The sequence below is a fragment of the Rutidosis leptorrhynchoides genome, chromosome 10, assembly GCF_046630445.1.
Source record: "Rutidosis leptorrhynchoides isolate AG116_Rl617_1_P2 chromosome 10, CSIRO_AGI_Rlap_v1, whole genome shotgun sequence".
Lineage (NCBI taxonomy): Eukaryota > Viridiplantae > Streptophyta > Magnoliopsida > Asterales > Asteraceae > Rutidosis > Rutidosis leptorrhynchoides.
In genome coordinates, this window is record NC_092342.1 from 8,431,872 (window position 1) to 8,456,661 (window position 24,790).

The window sequence follows — 24,790 nt, forward strand, 5'->3', positions numbered from 1 at the left end:
TATATGTACGAGGGGAAGCATCTAATAACTGTTTACTTTGATGGTGTTGATCATAACTAAAATAATTGTGTACTTGAGTACTTTTTAGCTGTTAAGTGTCAAATAAAGATAAAGATGACACACTATAACAGAATCATTACTGAACATTACTTATCTTAAAAATCATACTACTAAACTTCTTATCTTAAACAATTAACTAAACGCTACCATTTCATCTATTCATAACTGTTAGTCTGTTACTACCATGATGGAAAGGCTCATGTTGAACTTTATGATTGAATTGTGCGTGTAACGCCATCACTATGGCTAAGCACAACGATGATTATGTCGGATGAAGTAGGAGTGATCTTTGGGTACATGTACATTCTTGATGCACTTGTGGGTCAATTTTTGAACTGATTCTAAATCAACAATGGAATGGGTTATATGTTGTATTTTTTTATTTTTTTTTTCCGGCGAAAATAACAAAAACTCATATAGAAACCGAGGCCGTTTTCCAAAGGAAAATGCCCCCAACAAGGGTTACAAAAAGACGGGTGAAACGGAGAAGTTCGCATCTAGAAAGCAATTACCTAAACGAGAACAATCCATAACCGAACCTCTCTAACAACTCAAAAACCATAAAGACAAACTAACAAAATAAAATCGATTACAAAACGATGAAAAGGAAACACACCAAACGAACAAAACAAGACGGACCTGACTGCTTAACCTCTAGGATCCGCCCTTTTCAATTTATACGTTGTATTTCAACCAAACAATTATTATGTATTAATAATGGCCTAATGGGTATACATGGTCTATGGGTTGGCAAAAGACACAAGTCAAGCTCATTAGATGGCTGCCAGTTGTATCTTAAGGTGCTAAAAGTGTTTTAATAGCCGAGATTGAGTGGGATTATTATATTTTCCTTATTCGACAATACATATACGTTTGAATTTATAAATTCAAAATATATGATTAAACCTTTGGGATTAATATTGACATTTCTTTTGTAAATTTGGTACAAGTATTTATTCATGACAACAGCTATAAATTATAAATAACGAATTAATATACATTAATCTATCTATCTATCTATCTATCTTCTATAGTTTCTATTAAAATTCTATAATGATGATGTTATTATTAGGTTAATTTCTTTGTTAAGAAAAAATCAAAAATAAAAAGAAAAAAATCTAAGTCATCTTGATGATGTCATTAACATTAATTAAATATTTTATTTATTTATTTAAAGTTTTTATCATATATATCCTTCTTAACTTTAATAATAACATATTTACTCACTTAAATATGATTATAAACTGCTGCTAGCCTCCTCAAACGTACAATCGAATACTCCGTATGAGGTAAGATCCGTTGTTGTTAGATTTGAAGTTTTTTGGTATTTTTTTTTATTACAATCTGTGTTTGAATATATGGCTTTGATGGAAATTGATAGTATCATTTGCTTAAATTTTGATAGTCGACTAATTGTGGGGATAGAGGTTTTTTGTTACGGATTTGACACCACACCCTACTAATCTTAATTTTAGAAATTAGTTGGTATATTTTGCAGTAACTTATAGGGCCAAATTACAATATAAAAATAGATAGTAGCCAAATAAAACATGTTTTTTGCAGTCATCTACATAGCGACTCTAACTCGAAGCAAAGAACATAAATGGATCATAAATGGTCTATTCCTTGGCTAATACTCAGTAGTTCGTAGTATATTATTTTACATTAGCTTCACGCGTTTATTTTAATTTTATGTGTAGCTTGCTAGATGTTGAAATACATTGAGATTATGGATGAATTCGGAGTTGTTGAACTCGGGACCTGCACAAGATACTAATCAAAGGAACAGAAGGTAGGCATTGACATGATATCTAACGTGATACAATGAAATCATGATATATATATATATATATATATATATATATATATATATATATATATATATATATATATATATATATATATATATATATATATATATATATTGTCCATTAGTTTTTGTTTGTTTGGATCCGGATAAGGGGATGTAAGTTTGAAGGAAAAAAATTCCAATAGCAAATATAGACAGCGCTACTATCATGTAACACATCTACATTTTTATTATGTTATAATGTTACTTATATAAAGGTTAAATGATAATATATATGAAGTATATGTTATGATTATTTTAGTAGTCTTCTTTTTATGTTCTCTTTTAATGTGATACGTCTTAATGTCCTAATTTTTTTAACGACAATTATTCATGCTTGCTTTTTCTTCTTCTCCAAGCTGTGTACTATGATATTAAATACCATAATCGATACATGCTAATCATCTAATTCTCCTCAACGGTGTAAAGCTATTATAAGGTGAGAATACATAATGTGATCACTATTAGTTATCTTTATATATCTTTAGCTGAATGTAATTTTTTTTATTGTTATTAATTTCTCTTAATTAATAGGCTACGGATACTATAAATCACGTTTCGTCAAAAAATTGATATGTATATCTAACTAATTACAATTGTTTACTTCTTTTACTCACATCACCAGTAGCACTACAGTTTTTGTTTTGACAAACAATACGATGAAATAACGATACTGATTTACATACATATACAACGATATTACTACAATAATGAAAATGATAATGATCCACCTTTTTATTTTGGGTTGTCCCATTTCAAGTATCTACTTGATGCTTCAACCAATCAGAAGTGGTTATTCTGGAGAGAGAAGATTTCTGATTGGTGTCAAATGAAATTAGTGAAATTTTCTAAAACTTTGTGCAAAAAGTAACTCGACACTTGTAGTGGGACGGATGGAGTATTATCATATTATTATTATTATTATTATTATTATTATTATTCAAATATAGGTTTTCTTTACGGAATTAATTACGTTACATATGTATGCGAAATACATGTCTCAATAAAATGTCGTAATGTAACTTTTATGATAAGAAAAATAATAATTGTGATCAAAATTGGAAGAAAGTGGTGGGAGAATAAATGTAGTTCATTTATTCTGACTAAGTATATCCATATGTTTGTAAATACAACGACAAGTTTCTTAGTCGGAATATGTGATTTCACGGGTCATTAAACTAAATGACTTTAGCATTTACGTTCACTTAATACCAAAAATATATCATTAAACTGTTTCATTTAAACAAACATGTGATTCCACGGGTCATTTCACTAGTATATATATGATATGCTTAATCGTACTTTAAAGACTAAGTTTAACATTTTTCTTATATTATAACTATAAGCATTTTGTTAATGGCGACTCTTAGGACTATAGTTAACACGTTAAACCACTTATATATAGCAGTTAATTATAAACTTTATGGTGGTGGTTACCTAATAGTACAATTGTTTTAAGCATATTAGTTACAACTAGGTCTGTTAACGAATCGAACTCGAGCGAGCAGGAAGAATTTGAGCTCTGCTCGCTTAACTATTACTCGGTTCGAACTCGACTCGAGCTCGATTAAAAAAAATCATACTTTGTTCGAGTTCGAACTCGATGTTCGTTTAAAATTTGGAAGTTTCGTGCTCGAATTTTAACTCGAATTCAACCTCGTTTAAGCTCGAACTCGAGGTCAATTAAGCTCGAACTCGGGCTCAATTAAGCTCATTTAGATCTTAAAAAGATCTTTTTCATAATTAAAAAGAAGCTACATAATTAGTATAAAAACTAGAAAGTTACCGACCGCGCGTTGCGGCGGTGGCGTTCGGGTCATAATGTGGGTGCTCTGTTTGTGCTTATTATGTTTGAAACTATTTAGGATACGTGGGTCTTATGTTAATACACATAATGTAAACATTCATATAGGGAAAATGGCACGTGTGTTAAGTGTCGTTGTCAGAAAATCTATTCAGTTTGAACGTAGTTAGTTTCGTTTCGTTGATAAAATTATTTTGAGTCTAACGGCGCTAGAGGAAGATATGGGTTGTCATTGTGTTTAGCGTTTTTTAAAAAGTGTCCGTTTCAAACGTAATTCTTATCGTCTTGTTCATAAAATTATTTCGAGTAAGACGCTACTGTCGAAAAATTTTAACTCGTGGCGAGCGGGAAGATACGGGCTGTCGTTGTGTTTAGCGTTTTTTAAAAGGTATCCGTTTCGAACATACCTTTTATCGTTTTGTTCATAAAATTATTTCGAGTACGACGCTGCTTTCGAAAAAATTTAACTCGCGGCGAGCGGGAAGATACGGGCTGTCGTTGTGTTTAGCGTTTTTTAAAAAGTGTCCGTTTCGAACGTAGTTAGTTTCGTTTTGTTCACAGAAATATTTCGAGTTTAACAGTGTGGTCGGTGGAATTTAACTCGGAGCGAGGAGGAAGATACGGGCTGTCATAGGGTTTGGGGGGAGTTTTTTATTTTAATTAAGTAAATTGACGTTTTACCCCCTGGAGTTCAGGGTAGTTTATGTAAGGTGTGGATAGTTGAAGGGGGTTTTGTGCATTTTTTGGGGTGAAGGTTGGTCAATTGTCGTTTTGACATTTTTTGGGTGGGGTTGGGGGTCAAACGACCAAAATGCCCACGACTATTAGTATATAGGTATATAGGGGTAATAACTCAAAGATTAAAGATAGTTATCATATTGAATAATTAAATGTATGCATTTAATAGATAATACATTTTAAATTCCTCAAGTTGATAAATTTGTTTAACCTCTCTAATTATACTTGAGTCTCTCATTGTAAGTTTCTTCCACCATCCAATGTGGGATGAAGCTTTTTCACTTCTTATATTTTTTCATATTTAACAATAATTTTTTGAATAATATCACATAGATTACTTAAAAATTTATGTAAAATCTTTTCTTGTGTATATGTGACTGAAACGTAGAGATCAAATAAAATGAAGGCTTTCTGAAAGTTCTATTCCATTCTTTGCTCCATTAAAAATTTAAAACGGCATAACGCAAAGTTACACCTTTTATTCCTTTAATACCCCTAAAGTAAATAAAAGATAAAAAATTTCTTCCTAAATTAAAGGGATAACAATTTAAAATTCAACAAAAAAAAAAAAAAAAAAAAAAAAATAAGCACCCAACGACGATGATGATTATTATTAGATATAAATATATTAATATAGAGATTATAGATTATTATTATTATTATTATTTTCTTTAATAATAACAATAATAATAAGAACGTGATAAAAAATAATATCATTATTATTATATTGATATTGATATATACCGATATACGTAATAGACTAGACTAAAATATGGAGGGCGCTTCGCTAGGTCAAAATGCTTCGATATGTATATTCTAATTATTAACTATCGAAAAAGTTATGTATGTGAGCCATGTATTCCTTATGAGTCATGTATTGCTGCAAACGATTTCCCGCCACAATACTAGAGTTATGTCTATTTTAAACAATATTTAAGTTATTGAGCAAAAACATATCCCGCTACAATGCGCGGAGCATTATTACACTCGTTAAATAAATAAAATGACGGCCGGTGAACATGAACAAGAATATATGTAAAATAAATAAAATGACGGCCGGTGAACATGAACAAGAGTATATGTTAAATAAATAAAATGACGGCCAGTGAACATGAATACACGAGTTATAAACTAGTATAATTTTAATATTAATATATGAATAATATATTTATAATATTAGGAGAACTGGTATAATAATATAAAAGCTGCTAAAGACTTTTACAAACAAACAATATAAGACGTTTTCCCGGAATAGAAATATAAAAAGTAGAAGATTAAATACTATCAATAAAAATTTTAATAATAAAATGTCTTGCAGCTTAGTGGTAAAACATCGACAACTTATCACTGTGGGCGAGGGTTCGAAACTTTGTACGCTATACGTTACTGTATGTTTTTCTGCAAGGCTCTTGGCATGTATTGATCAGCTCTACTCGACTATCAAATGAGTATTCGAGTCATATAAACTCGAGTAACTCGTTCGAGTATTCGAGCGATCCGAGTTGAATATTAATTTTTTATACTCGGCTCGTGAAACTAATCGAGCAGTATTTTTTGTTCGAATTTGACTCGAGTTCGAAATCGTTAACGCTCAAATTCGAAATCGTTAACGCTCGGTTCGTTAACAGCCCTAGCTACAACCCTAAAGTTGCCGTTTACAAAATTCTCCATACTTGGGCAATGTGGGATCGTAACAAAATAAAACAAACATTCCTTTTAATCAATCAATCTTATCTCAATTTCAATCATCTGGAAATAGAAGAGCATCAAATTAGATCAACTTGATTATTATAGGTTAACTAAAAATTATCAACATGGCTTATAAAGATGAACAAAACAGTTATTGGGCAAGTTGTTTAAAACATCAAGTCCAAAGTAAACAGAATAACCCAGTCAATTTAGCCCGTTAAATTATAGATAAACAGACCTCAACTATTCTTGTTACATCCGAACGCATATAGTCAATAAACAAGCTTTTTTATAATATTATATATTGAACCAAGTTTAAGGATAAAAAAATAAATGAAAAACTTATCTACTCTAAATATTTGTTATGGGAATGAGACACAAACTCACCTTTTTAATGCTATTGTTATAATGTTCTCTCATTGTTTTTCTTCTCTTTTGCTAAATGGCTTTAAACTTGTAAGTAAAGTAATATAATGTATATGAAGTAAAAAAATTTAGTAGAGAATGAAACAGAACATCTTTAAAGATGTTACAAAGGTCCAAAAGGCTCAGGGAGTGTCTCAAATCCTTGATCAAATAATAGACCTTCATCAGTCTTATCATCTGCACTGTGCAGCCAGCTTGTGTTTTTCATGTCCTCTTTTAATAAAATCGTATCATACCTCGAGCTTTCGTACAAGTCCACTTCTGATGATAGTTTAGAAGATTGTGGACTTTGATCATCCACTGGTAAGCCTCTATTATTCCATGAATATCCATTACTGTAATTTCCATTATCAGATCCTACAGTGTTACCAATTGAACCGTCTACAGACCCTGGTCCAGTAAAGGTCCGTCCAGGTTGGGGTCTGGAGTTGCTGGACCGTATGCTTTGGGGGAAAAGTGTTGACCCGGAAATTGGACGCCCACCTCCGTTTCTTATATCCTGTAGAGAACAAAGACATCAATATAGCCACAGTGGAATTGAGTTGGATAATAGTAATATATGGCAAAATAATGTGGGGCGAGTATAACGGGCCAACGAGGTCCAAATTAGATTGACCCGTAAACAAATTTTCATCTATGTTCTTTAACAAGTTTACATAAGCAGTCTTGTAAAAGTATCAAAATATGGATATTTATATAAAACCAATTAGCCGGTCATATAGATTAAAATGACTCTTGACCCATTTGACCTTCTTGTAGCAAAGACAGCCTAAATCGACCCAATCATAAGTTAAGGGATCAAAAATTGCCCACCAGTGGTACTTAATAGACTGAAACTAAGAGATGAGAAGGATATTCATATTCATACCATATGTTTAATTGCCATATCCAGTGATTTCTTCGATATATTCCTCCCAAATCCGGTACCATTTTCTGAATTTGATGACTTCACAGGTTTTCTCGCCAATGACTCGGGCAAATGTGAAGATCTTCGAGGCTCAAAACTTTCGACAGCATGGCCATTACCATGCAGACGCCCTCTGATAGGGGGCTCCGCAACCCGTCCCCTGTTAACAATGGGGGAAGAATGCCGTCTGGTGACACTGCCATTGTTTGAAGCTTCTTGACTCCCCTTGACGGTGGTGGACCCACCTGGTCTGGACCTACCAACAGAGAGAGGCCTGTCTGGCAAAGTTGTTCGGAGATTTGGTGGTGTTTCGTGAGAGAAATCAGCATGATTAATAGGCTGAGGTGGTGCGCGTAACCGTGGGCTAGGTGAGCTTGGTCTGGAAGTGGACCCCACACTACGGGGAGTTGAAGATAAACCACGTCCATTAGAAGCTAAAGATGTGGTAGATGGCGAGAGAGACGGTGTAAGGCTCCTACGAGTGGGAGTCGATGGCCGGGAAGGTGTTCGTATGGTAGGTGAGTTCAAGTTTCCGGGTGTTAGTGGTCGGGACCCAGGAGTTGAAGGTCTTGTAATTTGTGAAGGTCTTGTTGAAGTAGTGGTGGAATTTGGGCCGGTTCTAGAAGGAGTTGAGCCTCGCGACGGGGTTGTACGTATAGACGGGGTTGTATGTATAGACGGAGTTGATGATCTTGTGGTTGTTGAAGAGCGGTTAGTTGGGGTGGATGATCTTATGCAAGATGAAACTGAAGCAGAACTGGTGTTTAAAATATTAGTGTTTCTGTTAGAGTAACTTGTATATTGGCTGGTGGAAATGGATGGACGTGTTACTGAACTGCTTCTTGTTGGTCTTGAAGGATGAACGCTTTCCGATTGAGATACAGAAAGCTGCAAATTGAGATTATTAGCTAAGCTTAAGTTGTGGTGAAAAATTCATATGAAAAACATGTATGTGTAAATAGCATCATCATTTGTTGTATTAGAACCATGCATTAGAAAACAACATGAAAAAAACTTAGCACATACCCTTGAAGTCGTCTTGCTTATAGAGCTTGATCTAACTGAAGACCTGCTTCTAGAAGCGACAGGTGTCGGTTGAGATTCTTTCGCATCTGAAGAAGGAAAGAGCGGAGTTCCAGGGGGAGTTAGGAGCCTGTTAAACAAAAAGGTATTATAATTCACTATTCATAATTCAAAATCTAAGAATTTTTTATTGAAGTATTGAACTGAAACACAAGTGCTATTATGTATTTATGTTCCAATTTGTACTTATATACAAATGTGATATTCAATTCTCACTCATTTATATATGTTTACAAAATACTCACTTCTGAATGTCCTAAAGGAAAGTCAAAATATTAGCAATATTTCCGGAATATTAAGCAGAATACAACGAAAATAAAACATATATCTTAGATAAGAGATGATAGATAACACAGATGACACAACAGCAATTATTCATTTACTTATAGATCAGCTACAGCCGATTATTGCAAATCAATTGATGTAAATGTGTTTAAAAGTGATAAAACTAGAGAAAATGGTGTGACACGCAATATGGATTGTTTTCCAAACAAAGTAACTAGAATAGGTGGTTGGAGATTACTTATAGTAGTTCGGTGTCAATGTGATATAAAGAGCATGTCCTTTATCTAACACTTAAGAGGTGGTTAAAAGCATCGGACTTCCATTTTAAAAAACACATCAAATGATTTCTTAAAATCTGCCAATGCGAATCAAACGACAGTTCACAGATATTCTACATCTAGCTTACTAACAGTTACAACATATTGCACTAGAAAACTAAATGAATATATATGATGTCACTATCTATGCCTACTTGCCAAAGCTTGTACTTATTTCTTCATTCAAAATCGTAATTACTCCTACCAAGGATCATGTGTATGAGCTAACAATACATCCTTACGCAAAATCCAAGGTTAAATCCATTGCACATGGACTTCCATCAGCCATCAATAAGATGTGGGGCCTGTATGCACATGATCTTCATTTCTTTATAAGCCAGAATCCGATAAGTAGATGTAACTAATCGATTATAAGTTATAACAGATCAGCCTAAATAAATAGATACTAGATCTGACTTAAAACCGAGATCGCCATATTCATTATTCATTCATTTGACATTAAACACCACATCAATAAAAAGCTTACCAATCATAATCATTCTTTCCGCCTTCATTAGACGCCAACAAGTCATCCAATACGCTTTTTGCAGGTTTTGCTGATCCAACCGAAAGCCTAGCTAGCCTCGCTTGCACTAAATATACACAAATCCGAAATAATCAACTAAATATACATAAATTAGAACCAAAAACAAATGTCAGCATCAAATAGTAGTAATAATTAAAACATACACATACTAATACATACGGAGTATGATATATGATACATTGATACTACGTAGTAATTGAAACTCTAGCATAAATCCAAAGCAAAGGAAGTATATTATATAAAAAATAACGCTAGATACTTATCGTAAAACGAAATTAATCATGTAATACAAAAACATAACGTCGTTCCGATTAATAAAACTTACAACTATCATTTTCAGTCAAATCGCATAGAATATGCATGAATCGTATCGATCAAAATCAAACACTATAACCTAAGCTGCTAAAAAAAAACTACAGAATTAAAAATGATACTAAAATTAAATCAGTAAACGTACAGTCAGATTCATCAGATGATGCAGCGGAAACACTATTCCGATTACGAGAAAACGGATCCGTGTTACTATAATTTTCACCGATGCTGTTTTTATTGAATTGAAGTCCTCGCTGGTGAGGTAACATTCCGGCGGTCATACTATTGTGATTGTTGTTGTTGTTTTGATTACGAGCTCCGGCGCCGACGAATGAGTTCCGATTCATGATTTCATACATCAAATTTTGAGATTAATAATAATAGTTTGAAAGCAGATCTGGTTGATTATGAAGTTGAGGAGTGATCATCTGCATAATTTTAATTTTTCGGTTACAGATATATTTGTGTATCCATCGTTTTTTTGGGAGGATGGATCTTAAATTATATCGGTGTATTTATTTATATATATTTATTAAACCAAAAAAAGCATATTTATTAATTTATTTACATTTATTTTCCTTAAAAGTAATGTTGATCTAAAGCATATTTTTAAGCTTTCCTTAATTTTGCCAAAAAAAAAAAAAAAAAAAAAAAAAAAGATATATGCCTAGTAGAACCAAAAAGCAAACATTATCGAAAATTTGTTGTAAATTAGTTTTGATAGATAAAGACATTTTTTTTATTCGCTACAGGCGAACTCACAACTTCGAAGTTATATTTTCCTATAATATCATTAGATCATAAGGCCTTTAGTAGAATGTTATTAGATGTATTGTATTTACAACATTAAAAAATTTCATTCCTCGTCCCTGAACTTTACATTGACTTTGACTCTCGGTCCTTTTTCTTTTTTTTTGTGCATTCTGAGTCCCTAATGTATCATAAATCTACATCCCTCATCCTCCCGTCTATTTTCTGTCAATTTTTCCGTTACCCTCCTATCACGTGCAGAACATGTGAGGGTAAAAAAGTCATCAAACTACAAGGATGAGGAGCGTAATTATGTCTTCTTCTTCACATAACAAAGTTATCATCTTTTATTAAATCCCATTTATCACCCACTCATTCTTTAGAAGAAAAAAAATCAAAATCTCAAATGGACCCAGTTCAATTCTTCATCTTCTTCAATCTCATCACATTTACAATCATCACCACCAAAATCCGGATTCACTCGAGTCAAACGTGAAGGTTCATATATATATAATCCAAAAACAACATCTCAACAGCTGAAAAACCAATTTTTATTTTTTGAAAGTTTGACTTTTTAGTTGACTTTTGGGTTTTGAAAATCGAGAAAAAAATTGGAAATTGTGTTTGAATGGAAAGCTTGGTAATCCTTTCATGAAGGTGTGTTCAAAATACCAGAAGCTAATTCGTTGTCATCACTGAGATCTGTATATTTTATTTTGAAAAAAAATTGAAACTAAAATTCAATTGTTCATCGATTTTGTTTGTGTTTCTGCAAAATCTAAGAATGGAGATGTGTTTAATGGTTGATTCTGCAGCTATTTGCAACTTTTCATGAAGTTTCATGGAGTTTTGAGGTGTTTTCCATTAACACCACCACCAACCACCGCTAACCACCCATCTTCGGCCACACTCTGTTCTTGGTGTTCGAAAACTTATGATGTTGCTGTTCAAAAACATAAAATATATATATATATATATATATATATATATATATATATATATATATATATATATATATATATATATATATATATATATGAAGAAGAAACAGCAACACCAGTAGTTACGGGTGGATTGAGTGTAATGTTTGTGAAGTTTGGCAGGTGGGTCCCATAATTTATTCTCCTTGTCCCTCCTTTTCCATACAAGCCAAAAGAAGCCAAAATGGGTGAACCTTTAATAATTAAATATATTTAAGACAAAATGACCTTTTTACCCTCACATGATTTGCACATGACTGAACAAACGGCTAAAATTGACAGAAACTAGACGGGGGACGAGGGATGTACTCTTTTCATAGTTTAGGGACTCGGAATGCACAAAAAAAAGAAAAAGGACCGGGAGTCAAAGTCGATGTAAAGTTCAGGGACGAGGAATGAAATTTTGTCTTACAACAACAACAATACCCAATCCCGCACATGCGAGGTATGAGGGAGGTGATATGTAGACAATCATTCCTCTACCGTAGAGTAAGAGAGAAGTCGTTTCTTTAACCATGAGTCGAGGCCCATAGGAAGAGAAAGTCATCCCCCTCCCTACTCCAGGGCAAAGAGATTGCTTTCGTGGGGACCTTCGGCTAAAAAAAAAGTTTAAATAAATAACATGAAAAGAAAAAGAGACTCCATGAAAGTTTAGATGTATTGTATTTGTTTGCATTTAAATTTAGCATTGAAATGTTACATATTTGAGTTATATATGTATATAAAACATAGTGCAATGCTTGTAACCAAAGTCAGATTATTGTTAATGATTAGTGCGCTGTATGAAAAGCCCCATCAACCAAGAGATTGGGAGTTAAAGACTCGTGATATGCGTTTATATATTCGTGAATAATATTATGTGGATGAGTGAATTTATTTTAAAAAAAATGATTATTTGCTAATAAAAGTATATTGACCCCTTCCATAATAATAATAACGAGAATTGGGTTTGCCTGCAGCAATGCACGGACATGATGATTGTCATTGTACAAAGTTATATATTTGTAGTTAAAAACTACAGGCGAGATAGCAATCATTGTATGCACCTATAAGAAATGAAGTTGAAATCATAACAACCATACAAGTAGTGCAGTACAACTACTGAGCCTAAACTAGCATAGTTGCATGCACCTATAAGAAATGAAGTTGAAGCCTTGAACAAAAGTGGGTAGTGTTTAAAGGAGATTATGTAATTGCTCGTGGGTACAAAAGAGGAACCATGTATATGGTTGATGTTCCTTTCGAGGAATGGCTAGGTGGTTTTGTAGGTTCTAAAAGTGTGACGATCGCTCCAAATTCATATGGACAATACGTCATTCATTGATTTCATTGTGAGGTATTTGACCTCTATATGATACGTTTTATAAACATTGCATTCTTTTGAAAAGGCACACCATAAATGAATATTTAAATCAAAGGTTTTCGACATCTGATGATTTCTACATATAGACAATCACTGTAAATAATAGTTTACAATAGTACTTCCATTGACAATGCAGTCAAAATAAGATACATGGTGATGATTTGGTGAATGCAACGTTTCCTTGAAAAATATGTCATATATGACTCCATGCACATAGCTTGTCTAACATATAAGCAAACAGCGAAAGACTTCTAGGAAACCTGAGAATAAACATGCTAACAAGTGTCAACACAAAGGTTGGTGAGTTCATAGTTTTAGTGTTTCGCATAATCTGTATATAAAAGTGGATCACAAGATTTCAGTTGTTTCATCCAGAAACGTTTTTCAAAAGTTTGTCAATAGATTCTACGTAACAGAGCACCCTGGTAACTAAACTTTAACGTTTTAATAAGTACCTCTGTTTTAACATACATGCAACCAACATGTACAATACACGCAAACTAACGTGTACTAACCTCAAATAGCATACGTCTGTTTTATAGTTCAGGCTAGGGTTTCTATACCAGAAACAGACGGGGATGTCAAGCCCTATGGATCCATATACTACTACTCGCGCCCACCAGTTCTTATAACTGGCAGTTAACAGTTACCAAAGCTAAGGGATTTTCGGTTCAAACTCAGTGTAGAATTTAGTATGTACTTGTATCCATTGCGTTTAAAATAAAGTGCATGTATTCTCAGCCTAAAAATATATATTGCAAAAGCAATTAAAAAGGGAGCAAATGAAACTCACAGTTTAATATTGATATACAATATTGCAGGAAAGCACGTAGATGCATCGGAGATGATAAACACGAGGTTTGATTCACAAAAATACCCCCGAACATTACCCATAATTTCCTTGGCAATAACCCATATTTTTCTTAGCTCTAGCTCGCTCGGAAACTCGTTTTGAAAATTACTTGGACAGCACTCTGTCGTAATATTTTATGTACATTATTATTTTTGTATGGCAAAAATAATAACACTAATAATAAAAAAAATAATAAGATTAATAATAATCTTATTAATAATAATAATAATAATAATAATAATAATAATAATAATAATAATAATAATAATAATAATAATAAATAATAAATAATAAATAATATTACGGAGTATATATATATTTGTGTATGTGTGTGATTCAAATCGAGCGAGAACACTGGAATTTATAGATGTGGCCTGACAAACACTGCCATGCGATCGCATAGGTTTGAAGGCCTGTGGCCATGCGATCGCATGGCCTCCCCTTCCAGCTCACATATTGTTTGTCATCAAGCTTGTCGACATATTTTAAAAATAATATATATTATATATAATTTATATTAATTATATATATAATATATTATATTCACGTGCATAGTTGACTTGTAATTTTCATTCCGATAAGTCGTACGTCGTCACTCGACTTATATCCCGGTTCCGGTTTTTCGAACGTCCTTTCGTATACTGAGATAACTTGTACTTTAAGTTTCGTGAATCGTACATTTGTCAAAATATAGTCTTAAATCATCCATAAACTATACCACTCGAGGTATAACTTATACATTTGAGTGTTTTGGTCATTTACTTCTATAGATCATTGTCTCGCTATTTGTTAATATATATATATATAATACATATATTTTTATTTTGAAATAGTGTTTTACTGTAGCAATTTACTGTAGCAAAGTCAATTTTTACTGTAGCAAATAGTGATTTTCGAAAACACTGTAGCATTTTGGGTATTGTAGCAATTTGAAAATACTGTAGCAAATTAGTGTTTTACTTGTTCATCTTAAACGTTTTAGTTCACTTATCTAAATACCAATCGAATTAACAAATGAATGTTACTATCGTTTACTAAATAACTTGAAATTATATATATGTATATATATATGTATATATCTTTATTTGATATACATAAATCAGTTTTTAAATACACATTGGAAGTTATTTATAATTAATTTTAATAATAAATATTTCAACTTATCATATATATTCAAATATATATTTAAACCAATAAGTTTAATGTACGGTATCAAACAATTAATACATTGTTACTTTTTCAAGTTATAGTATATATGTATCTATTTACATATAATTGTTCGCGAATCGTCAAAAACAACCGAAGGGTATTTAAATATATAAAAGTAGTTCAAAAATTTTGAGATTCAGTTTTACAGACTTTGCTTATCGTGTCGGAAATGTTAATCATACAAAGATTAAGTTTAAATTTGGTCAGAAATTTCCGGGTCATCACAAAAAGTCCTAACGGGCTAATGCTGTCCGAGATTGTTGAGGGGTCTTGTTTGAATGGGAGCTCAAGTGAAGTCGAAACTAGTGGAGATTCGAGTCGAATTGGGTACACTAGAGTCTTCGTTACTTCGGGTAGATCTTCTACAATTGCAACTTTGTTGCGATCGACCGAGGAAGATGAACAAGAGATTTTTCTAGGAGTCGTGGCATCCGTACAAGGGTCTAGGCTTATTTTGATGTTCAATTTACTAAATCAAAAACGCCTAAATTTGTCGAATTAACAAATGAATGTTACTATCGTTTACTAAATAACTTGAAATTATATATATGTATATATATATGTATATATCTTTATTTGATATACATAAATCAGTTTTTAAATACACATTGGAAGTTATTTATAATTAATTTTAATAATAAATATTTCAACTTATCATATATATTCAAATAGATATTTAAACCAATAAGTTTAATGTACGGTATCAAACAATTAATACATTGTTACTTTTTCAAGTTATAGTATATATGTATCTATTTACATATAATTGTTCGCGAATCGTCGAAAACAACCGAAGGGTATTTAAATATATAAAAGTAGTTCAAAAATTTTGAGATTCAGTTTTACAGACTTTGCTTATCGTGTCGGAAATGTTAATCATACAAAGATTAAGTTTAAATTTGGTCAGAAATTTCCGGGTCATCACAAAAAGTCCTAACGGGCTAATGCTGTCCGAGATTGTTGAGGGGTCTTGTTTGAATGGGAGCTCAAGTGAAGTCGAAACTAGTGGAGATTCGAGTCGAATTGGGTACACTAGAGTCTTCGTTACTTCGGGTAGATCTTCTACAATTGCAACTTTGTTGCGATCGACCGAGGAAGATGAACAAGAGATTTTTCTAGGAGTCGTGGCATCCGTACAAGGGTCTAGGCTTATTTTGATGTTCAATTTACTAAATCAAAAACGCCTAAATTTATGCTTGAAGAGGTCGATGAAATAGGTTGAAGATATACATGAAGATTATGTAAAGATAAGATGATGATGAACTTTGAACTGAGTACAATATGCGATGATGTAGATGAAATTTTGATGTTGAAATCTTAATGATATACGATGGTGAGATCGTGATATGATGATGAACACTTGAATCTGAAACTGAGATGAAGATTCAAGATGAAAAGTATTTGTTGATTATTTATCTCAAATGAATATATGATCGATGTATAAAGAGAGATTATGGGTCAGATTATGAGATGATAGAGAGATAATGATAAGATGAAATATGAATGCGTAAAATGAGATTGATGATGTTATGTGATGTATGGTGAGGATGATCACGTGTACAGATCTAGATCATAAAAGAATTTTTGTCTTTTTTTTATATTTTAATTTAAGAAAATATGCACATGAACAAAAAAGACAAATTTACCCTCACCATACATCACATAACATCATCAATCTCATTTTATACTAATAGGATTAATAATATCGTACACACAAAGCTAATGTTAAATTTCTGTATATACTAAAAGTGGTCAACATGTTTGTCGTTTTGCCTTTAACCAGTGCCATATAACACTGTTCATTACAAATTTTGTTATTTTACAACTTTTTCTTTTTCCTAATTCTTTTTTTTAAGTTGAATTAACCGATCAAAATCATTCATTCGATTAATCGAACAAAATCACCCCGCAGCAAAACGCGAGTTTTTTTTCTCGTTAGGTAACAAATTGTCATGTTGTTGGGGCCCGGAGTTCCTAGAAGGTTTCAGTCTTGGTAAAAGATTTCATATTCAAATCTCACTGAATTTGAGTGGCCGTAAAAAAAATTAAAACTATTACAAAATATTAGAATAAACTACATACATATAAGTAAAATGGTATTCTTCTTCTCTAAGTAGTCCGAAATAGAAATTTTGTATCCGTTTACCCGATTACCCGAAGTGAGTCGTGATGTTTATATGGGTACTAACTAAACCCGAAGTCCAAATCTTGTTGCTACTAGTATGCCTGAAAACCTTCGTTCAAAGAAAAATAAATCAGAATAGATACAAAAAAATGATTTAACTAAAGAGTCCCTAAAGTTATGATGAAGTTATTAAACAATCCCCAAGAAAAAAAAACACTGTTTCTAATGATGTTTGGTTTATACCAGTTCTTTTATGTGTTTTTTCAATGAAAATGATCCGACTTGGGTAAAAATATGTTTCAAAAATTGTTTTGCAATATATAAACTGCAGTACGAAACCACTTTAACTCGTTGTGCTAAATCTCCTCAACGTCTCCGGCGACACTACCGGCGACGGCGATCTTCACCGGGAAATCGATTTCTCGTTTTCCTCAAAATTCGTTTCTAATTACTCCGTACTTCGTATCACAACTTCATTTCCCTTTCAGGGGGGTAGTGTAGCTCTCTCCTTCATGTCTGTTCATCTTCTTCTTGGTTAGAAACCCTAATCTAAACATTCTGCTTTCGATTTTTTGATTCTAATTTCTGTTTTTGTTTTCTTCTTCTACGTGCTATTCTATTTGAAATACTCTTTTATCATGTCAAACATACCGACATCCCCTTTTACACCAAAAGCATCGAACAACCAATCCCAGTCGAAACAATCTTTCTTTGCTGATAACAAGCATATCCGATATCAGCCTATCAATCAGGGTATTTGGGTTAAAATTGATCATAATAAGCAAAACTCACCTTCAAAAAACCCTAACCCTAATTACAATAACCAGCAGAATCCAACCCAACTTGTCCGATCCAGATCTGGTCTCAATCATCACTCGACAAGGTTAAACTCATCCTACAATCAATTATACAACAACTTCAAAATACGGGAATCAGCCACCAACCTTATCAATCGTTATGGCAAGCCTTTTCCAGATGCGAATAATTCTAAAACAAATCAATTGCCAAAACCGATCGACAAGTCTAGAATTACTTCATACCTCTTCCACAACTTTCCCGAACACTGGTGTTCAACGGACTTATGGGATGTTTTCAAAAAATATGGCAATATCCACGAGGTTTACATCCCCAGGAAGACCTTAAAAAACGGAAGGAAGTTTGGTTTTGTTAGATTCTTAGACGTTCCAGATTACCACAAAGATTCTCTTGCGAGGAGACTAAGTCTCATTGTTGCGGGTGACAATTTACTCAAAGTATACAAGGCCCGTGATCCCGAAGGAAAGAAACAAGCTCCACAGCCTAACAATGCAAAATCGGGTTCTAGGAACAATGTTAAGGTTGCATTTAACTCACCTGTAGACGAAAGGAATTTCAAAGAAGTGGTCCTAAACAAGCAGGCTACAAACTACGGCATCCCCTCGATTAAGGTAAATTCTAATGATGATCTTATCCAAATACTTGGTCAAGCGGTTATTGCCAAAGTTAAAGATCTTGAATTCCTTGAATATTTTAATGAAATATGTGAAAGTGAAAACCTTGGTGGGTTTACTATCAAATACCTGGGCGGGCATGATCTAATGCTTATATTTGAGGAACCCAACCCGGCCCTAGACTTGATTAACAATTCGGAACACCCATTATGGAAATGGCTTGAAGATATAAACCCATGGGATCCCGAAATTTACAAAACCTCTGGTAGACTTGTTTATGTTAACATATTCGGGGTACCTATTACTTGTTGGTTAGAATCCACATTCATTGACATAGCAAAAAATTGGGGCGAGGTAATTGAAACGTTTAATTGCTCTATAACCAATGAGAACAACCAAGATTTATCGCATGGCTCGGTAATTATCAAAACAAACAATTTCTCACCGATAAACGGCCAAGTTATTATCAACCCCGGTGACGTCAATCAATCTAAGGCTTACATCATTGAAGTTCAAAACTTTTCTATGTTTAACACTTATGGTGATATCGATAATTCGTCGAATTGGGATGATGAAATTCTTTCGGACGATCACATTTCTGACGAAGAGTCCCACTTGGATTGTGAAAATCGAGTTGAAGGAAACGCTGAAAAGACCACCCGTAACAACAACCACGATCCCACGCCTCCTCACCAAACCTCCTCTAATTCCTCTAAACGAATGGATACTCGTCCCTTTAATAATAATGCCGATAACCAATCTCTCCAATCTCCTAGCATATCGAAACCCATCAACCACTTTGACACCACAAACCCTCACACCCATAATCCTTCCAATCCCGAAACTGTTTTAAATAATACTAGCTCTACAAAAGAAACTAGCCCATCGAATGAAACTGATCCAATTGAACCACCTCCTATTCCTGATTTTAATACAGCAAGGCCATATAATACCACCTCATATCAACCAAAACCAAAAACCATCCCTTTGGAGTCCACTGTAATCACGCAGCCCATTACCACCAATACCCCCCCAAGCCCACCAAGAGAGGATACCCTTGCAATCCCGCAGCCCAACACTGTTATTAACGGCCCATCGAATCATGTAAATGATACCCCTGTTACACCTAGCCACATCTCGGGTAAATCTAATATGGACAGCTCACCTCAACACATTCTAACAAATGATTTATGCTCACCAATAGTGACACAAGAACATGCATATTCTGTTCCCGAAACCCTCCCTCACCATACCACAAACGACACCCCCTGTACTACCCCTTTAAACCCTCAATCCAACTCTCCATTAAATTTTATGCCTGCCCCTAACGCTACACAACAAACAAATTCCGATCCTTTCAACCTCGAACCTTTACTTTATACGGGTAAAGAAATTTCTAAAAAGAGAAAAATTTCTAGCACCATCGCCAAACCTATCATTAAGTCAAAAAACACCTCTCAAAACCCAGATTTTAAAAGACCTAGATCCAATATGCTTTACATCAAACATCTAGCTAGAAGTGGCCAAAAGCTTAGAATCTCTCAACTGGCTAAACGTTGTAAGTCCTCGTCTAACGGTGGTGGTAGCACATCCTACTTCTCGAAGGGATCTCATATGGACATGGTACATAACAAAAAGACTAAAAAGACAGGTTCTACCTCTAGCAAAAGCTTGGATACGTTCGAATTCGGGAAAAGCATCGGGATTCGTCGCAACAACCCATGAATCCACCTCCGTCACATCGATTCTGTAAGTTTTTTCTCATGTGTACGATTTCTCTTAATATTCGGGGTATTGGACAAACGGGTAAAATAAGCTGGCTTAAACGTATTTGCTATAAAGAAAAACCATCAATTCTAGGCCTCCAGGAAACCAAATGCGGCCAAACACGTGACAACACCATTGAATCTTTCTGGGGTAATTCTGATTTTAAATTCGTCCAAAAGGATTCGGATGGTGCTTCCGGAGGTATCCTAACTATTTGGGATACTAATATCTTTTCGTTCAACTATGCTATTGAGGGTGAATTCTTTCTTGCAATTTGTGGCACGTGGGCGGGTCATGACTCTGAAATTGCCTTCATTAATGTTTATGGCCCCCATTCCCATTCAAAAAAACTTAGACTTTGGAGCGAACTCTCATCCCTTACTAACTCCCTTAATATCCCACACATTGTTTTTGGTGACTTCAACGAAGTAAGAAACAAAACAGAACGCATGAACACAGAGTATAATCAAAATTGGGCAGATAATTTTAATAACTTTATAAATAACTCTGGATTAATTGATCTTCCTTTAGGCGGTAAAAGGTTCACAAGGATTTGTGAAAAAACAATGAAGTTTAGTAAACTTGACCGATTCCTCATTTCCGATGGCATCTTCACTATCTGGCCCAACACATCCTCCAAAACTCTTGATCGGGACCTTTCTGACCACTGTCCCATTATCCTAAGAAATAACCTCCTCGATTCTGGCCCTAAGCCAATACGTGTCTTTGACACATGGCTAGATTTAAAAGATGCCGACACCATCATAGAAAAGGCTTGGTTGATCCCAATTAGTGGGAATAGGCCTGACTGCATTTTCCGTAACAAACTAAAAAACGTTAAATTAGAACTTAAAAAACATAGTAATCAACTTGATAACTTAGACTCCCAAATACGTGATCATCTTACTGAATGTAATAATTGGGAACAAACCGCCGAAACTAGACCTTTATCCGAAACTGAAAAACAAAAATGGATCGATGAAAAAATGCATCACATCGTCAAAGAAAAAAAGAAAACAAACATGCTTAAACAAAAATCTAGAATCAAATGGGCGCTTGAGGGTGATGAAAATTCGAAATACTTTCATAACTATATCAAAAGAAGAACAAGTAAAAACAACATCCACGGGCTTTCAATTAATGGTACATGGACTGAAGATCCTAATCTAATAAAACAAGAAGCATATTCCTATTTTAACAACATCTTCCGATCCAAACACTTACGTGACGAATGCCCTTTCGATCATGTTTCACATCTTGAATACATTTCTTCCTTGGACAATCAACTCCTAGAAGCTAAATTTAACGAAAAAGAAATATGGGAAGCCATATGTAATTGCGATAGCTCTAAAGCTCCTGGGCCGGACGGTTTCAACATGAGATTCTTTAAAAAACATTGGGAACTGATTAAAACCGACCTCATTAAATCTCTAGATTGGTTCTGGGAAAACTCAGAAATCTCCAAAGGATGTAATGCATCTTTCTTCACATTAGTCCCGAAAAAACCCAACCCAATCGGATTAAATGAATATCGCCCAATCTGTCTAATAGGTAGCTACTATAAAATTCTCACCAAAATACTCTCCAATCGCCTTGCCATGGTCATTCATAAAATCATTGGTAGTGAACAAACAGCTTTCCTCAAAGGTCGAAATATCCTAGATAGTGTCCTAATTGCAAACGAAATAATTGATGAATTAAAACGTAAAAAACAAAAAGGTTTAATCTTTAAAGTTGACTTCGAAAAGGCATTTGACTGCATTGAGTGGGACTTTCTATTTAAAACCATGCACTTCATGGGTTTTGGTCCAAAATGGATTGGTTTCATTCGGGCATGCCTTTGGTCATCATCTATTTCTGTACTAATCAATGGCTCTCCCACCAAAGAATTTTCCCCTGAAAGGGGAATTCGACAAGGTGACCCCATTTCGCCATTCCTGTTCATCATTGTTGCTGAAGGTCTTAACATACTTGTCAAAAGAGCATTAGCCAATGGTCATTTGCAAGGATTAAAGATCGGACATGACAATCTCAATATTACACACCTCCAATATGCTGATGATACAATCTTCTTCGGCGAATGGAATAAAAGAAACGCCAAATATATCTCCAAACTACTAAAATGTTTTGAAAATATTTCAGGCCTCAAAGTTAACTTCCGTAAAAGCAAACTTTACGGTATAGGTACATCTACGACCGAAACCGAACAAATGGCTTGCTACATGAACTGCTCTGCGGGTCATACCCCGTTCTCCTATCTTGGACTTCCTATTGGTGTACCCACATCTCACGCCTCCTCGTGGCAGCCGATCGTTGAGAAATTCGACAAAAGGCTTTCAGATTGGGCTGCTAAATCTATTTCTTTCGGAGGTCGACTTACGACCATCAAATCAATTCTTAGTAGTATCCCATTATACTACTTCTCCTTATTTCATGCACCATCCGCTATCCTTAAGGTACTTGAATCTAAAAGACGGAAATTCTTCTGGGGAGGATCTTCAAACGATAATAAAATTAATTGGATCAAATGGGACCAAATAATTTTGCCATACGATTGTGGGGGTTTAAACGTGGGGTCCCTCTTTGCTAAAAACATATCATTATTTTGTAAATGGTGGTGGCGTTTTAAAAACGAAGATAATGCATTATGGGTAAAAATAATCAAAAGCATTTATGGGCCGGGGGGAGGGTTGGATACTAACTTTTTATGCAGGAACATTTCAGGTCGCACCATTTGGAAAGAGATTATTAAAGCTGGAAAAGTTGCTGACAATATAGGCACAACCTTCACATCCTCGATTTCAAAGCGCATAGGAAATGGCACATCAATAAGCTTCTGGCATGATATATGGATCGGATCTGAGTGCTTAAAAGATACATTTCATAGACTATTCATGTTGGAATCCCGCAAAGAAGCAACTGTTGCTGATAGAATAATGAACGTTAACTCTACCTCGATCGGTAATTGGGATTGGTCCCGCCCTCCTAGTGGTCGTGCAAAGGATTATCTCACGGAGCTCAACAACCTAATAACATCTGTTATTATTTCAGAACGCCCCGACTCATGGAAATGTTCCCTTGACACATCCGGCATCTACACTTCAGCAGCACTGTCAAATCTGATCAATAAGCTTAAATACGGCACAAACTCTAGAAACCTTTCACTACCTCAAAACAAATTCGTTCCACAAAAGATATTCATTTTCTCATGGAGGGCCGTTCAACAAAAAATCCCGGTTAGAACCGAACTCGATAAAAAAGGAATTGACCTTCACACCATCTTATGTCCCTTATGTGAGCACCAAATTGAAACCATTGATCACGCGTTGTTAAATTGTCAAAAAGTATCTTCAATATGGATACAATTTCTCGATTGGTGGAATCAAAACAACATAAGTATCTCTAACATCAATGATGCCATCATCTCGGATCAAGGCATATCACATAATTCCATTGGTTCTTCAATATGGCAAGCTGCTAAATGGATTGCGTGCTACATTATTTGGAAACATAGGAACTTAAAGATTTTTTCCGGAAAAATATGGAACCCCGCTGTGATAATCTCCGAGATCCAATCTCAAAGCTTTAGCTGGATCTCAAATCGTTCACGGAAGAAAACACCTATCGATTGGCATCAATGGCTACTCAACCCGTCATTTTACGTGTCACCTCCTTCAAACCGCATAGGCGTCGGTTAACATAACTTAACTCAAATCGGGATGGTTTCGTTATTCTATATAGCCTATGTGGGTTAGATTAAATGGGTTGGTTGTGTGTCAACTTTGTAGTCGCTTGATCGGCACGGTTGTCCCCTCCTTCCCCGCTTGTTGTTCTTTTACGCAAGTTCGTCCCTCGTAGTGTTATCTAGTCTACGTCTCCCCCGATCATAAGTTCAGATAATTATTCCATATTTTCTCAGCTGATCCGTTTCGTTTATAGCATTGTATAAAAGCATATAGGGACTTGTATTGTAATATTCCATATAATAATAATAATATTTTTGCTTTTCAAAAAAAAAAAACTGCAGTACGAAACTATTTAGTCAAAAAATTAGAACCGAAAAAACATGTTTTGTTTTACAGGGACTATTTAAAGAAAAACCATAAAATCAAGGGCTATTTGTATAATAACTATCTTCAAAAACCAAAACAACAAACAATAACAAAATTGTGTTAATCTTGGTTTCCATATCCTCCAAGGAAACATTCTATTAATCCCAATCTGAACGCACCTGAGATTTGTTCATAAATTAAACACATTAATCAAATTTTGTTTCTATTTTTGTTATTGTTTTAA

General features: G+C 34.2%; 2 protein-coding genes across 3 annotated transcripts; one reads left to right on the plus strand and one right to left on the minus strand.

The window, feature by feature from the left end:
* Positions 1-6,414: 6,414 nt before the first annotated feature.
* On the minus strand, positions 6,415-10,495 carry LOC139872396 (uncharacterized). The gene is made up of 5 exons (XM_071860262.1): positions 10,163-10,495; positions 9,646-9,751; positions 8,500-8,626; positions 7,435-8,361; positions 6,415-7,065 (listed from the first exon to the last, which is right to left on the minus strand). Exons 1-5 carry the CDS (start codon positions 10,374-10,376, stop codon positions 6,670-6,672), a joined length of 1,770 nt encoding a protein of 589 aa, XP_071716363.1. The 5' UTR covers positions 10,377-10,495; the 3' UTR covers positions 6,415-6,669.
* Positions 10,496-17,805: 7,310 nt separating this feature from the next.
* Positions 17,806-23,335, plus strand: LOC139873086 (uncharacterized). 2 transcript variants are annotated; one of them, XM_071861021.1, is made up of 2 exons: positions 17,806-20,476; positions 23,219-23,335. In XM_071861021.1, exon 1 carries the CDS (start codon positions 17,936-17,938, stop codon positions 20,450-20,452), a length of 2,517 nt encoding a protein of 838 aa, XP_071717122.1. In that variant the 5' UTR covers positions 17,806-17,935; the 3' UTR covers positions 20,453-20,476; positions 23,219-23,335. The 2 variants fall into 2 exon arrangements, with proteins under 2 accessions (XP_071717122.1, XP_071717121.1); XM_071861020.1 differs by having other exon boundaries at positions 23,208-23,334.
* The last annotated feature ends 1,455 nt before the right edge of the window (positions 23,336-24,790 follow it).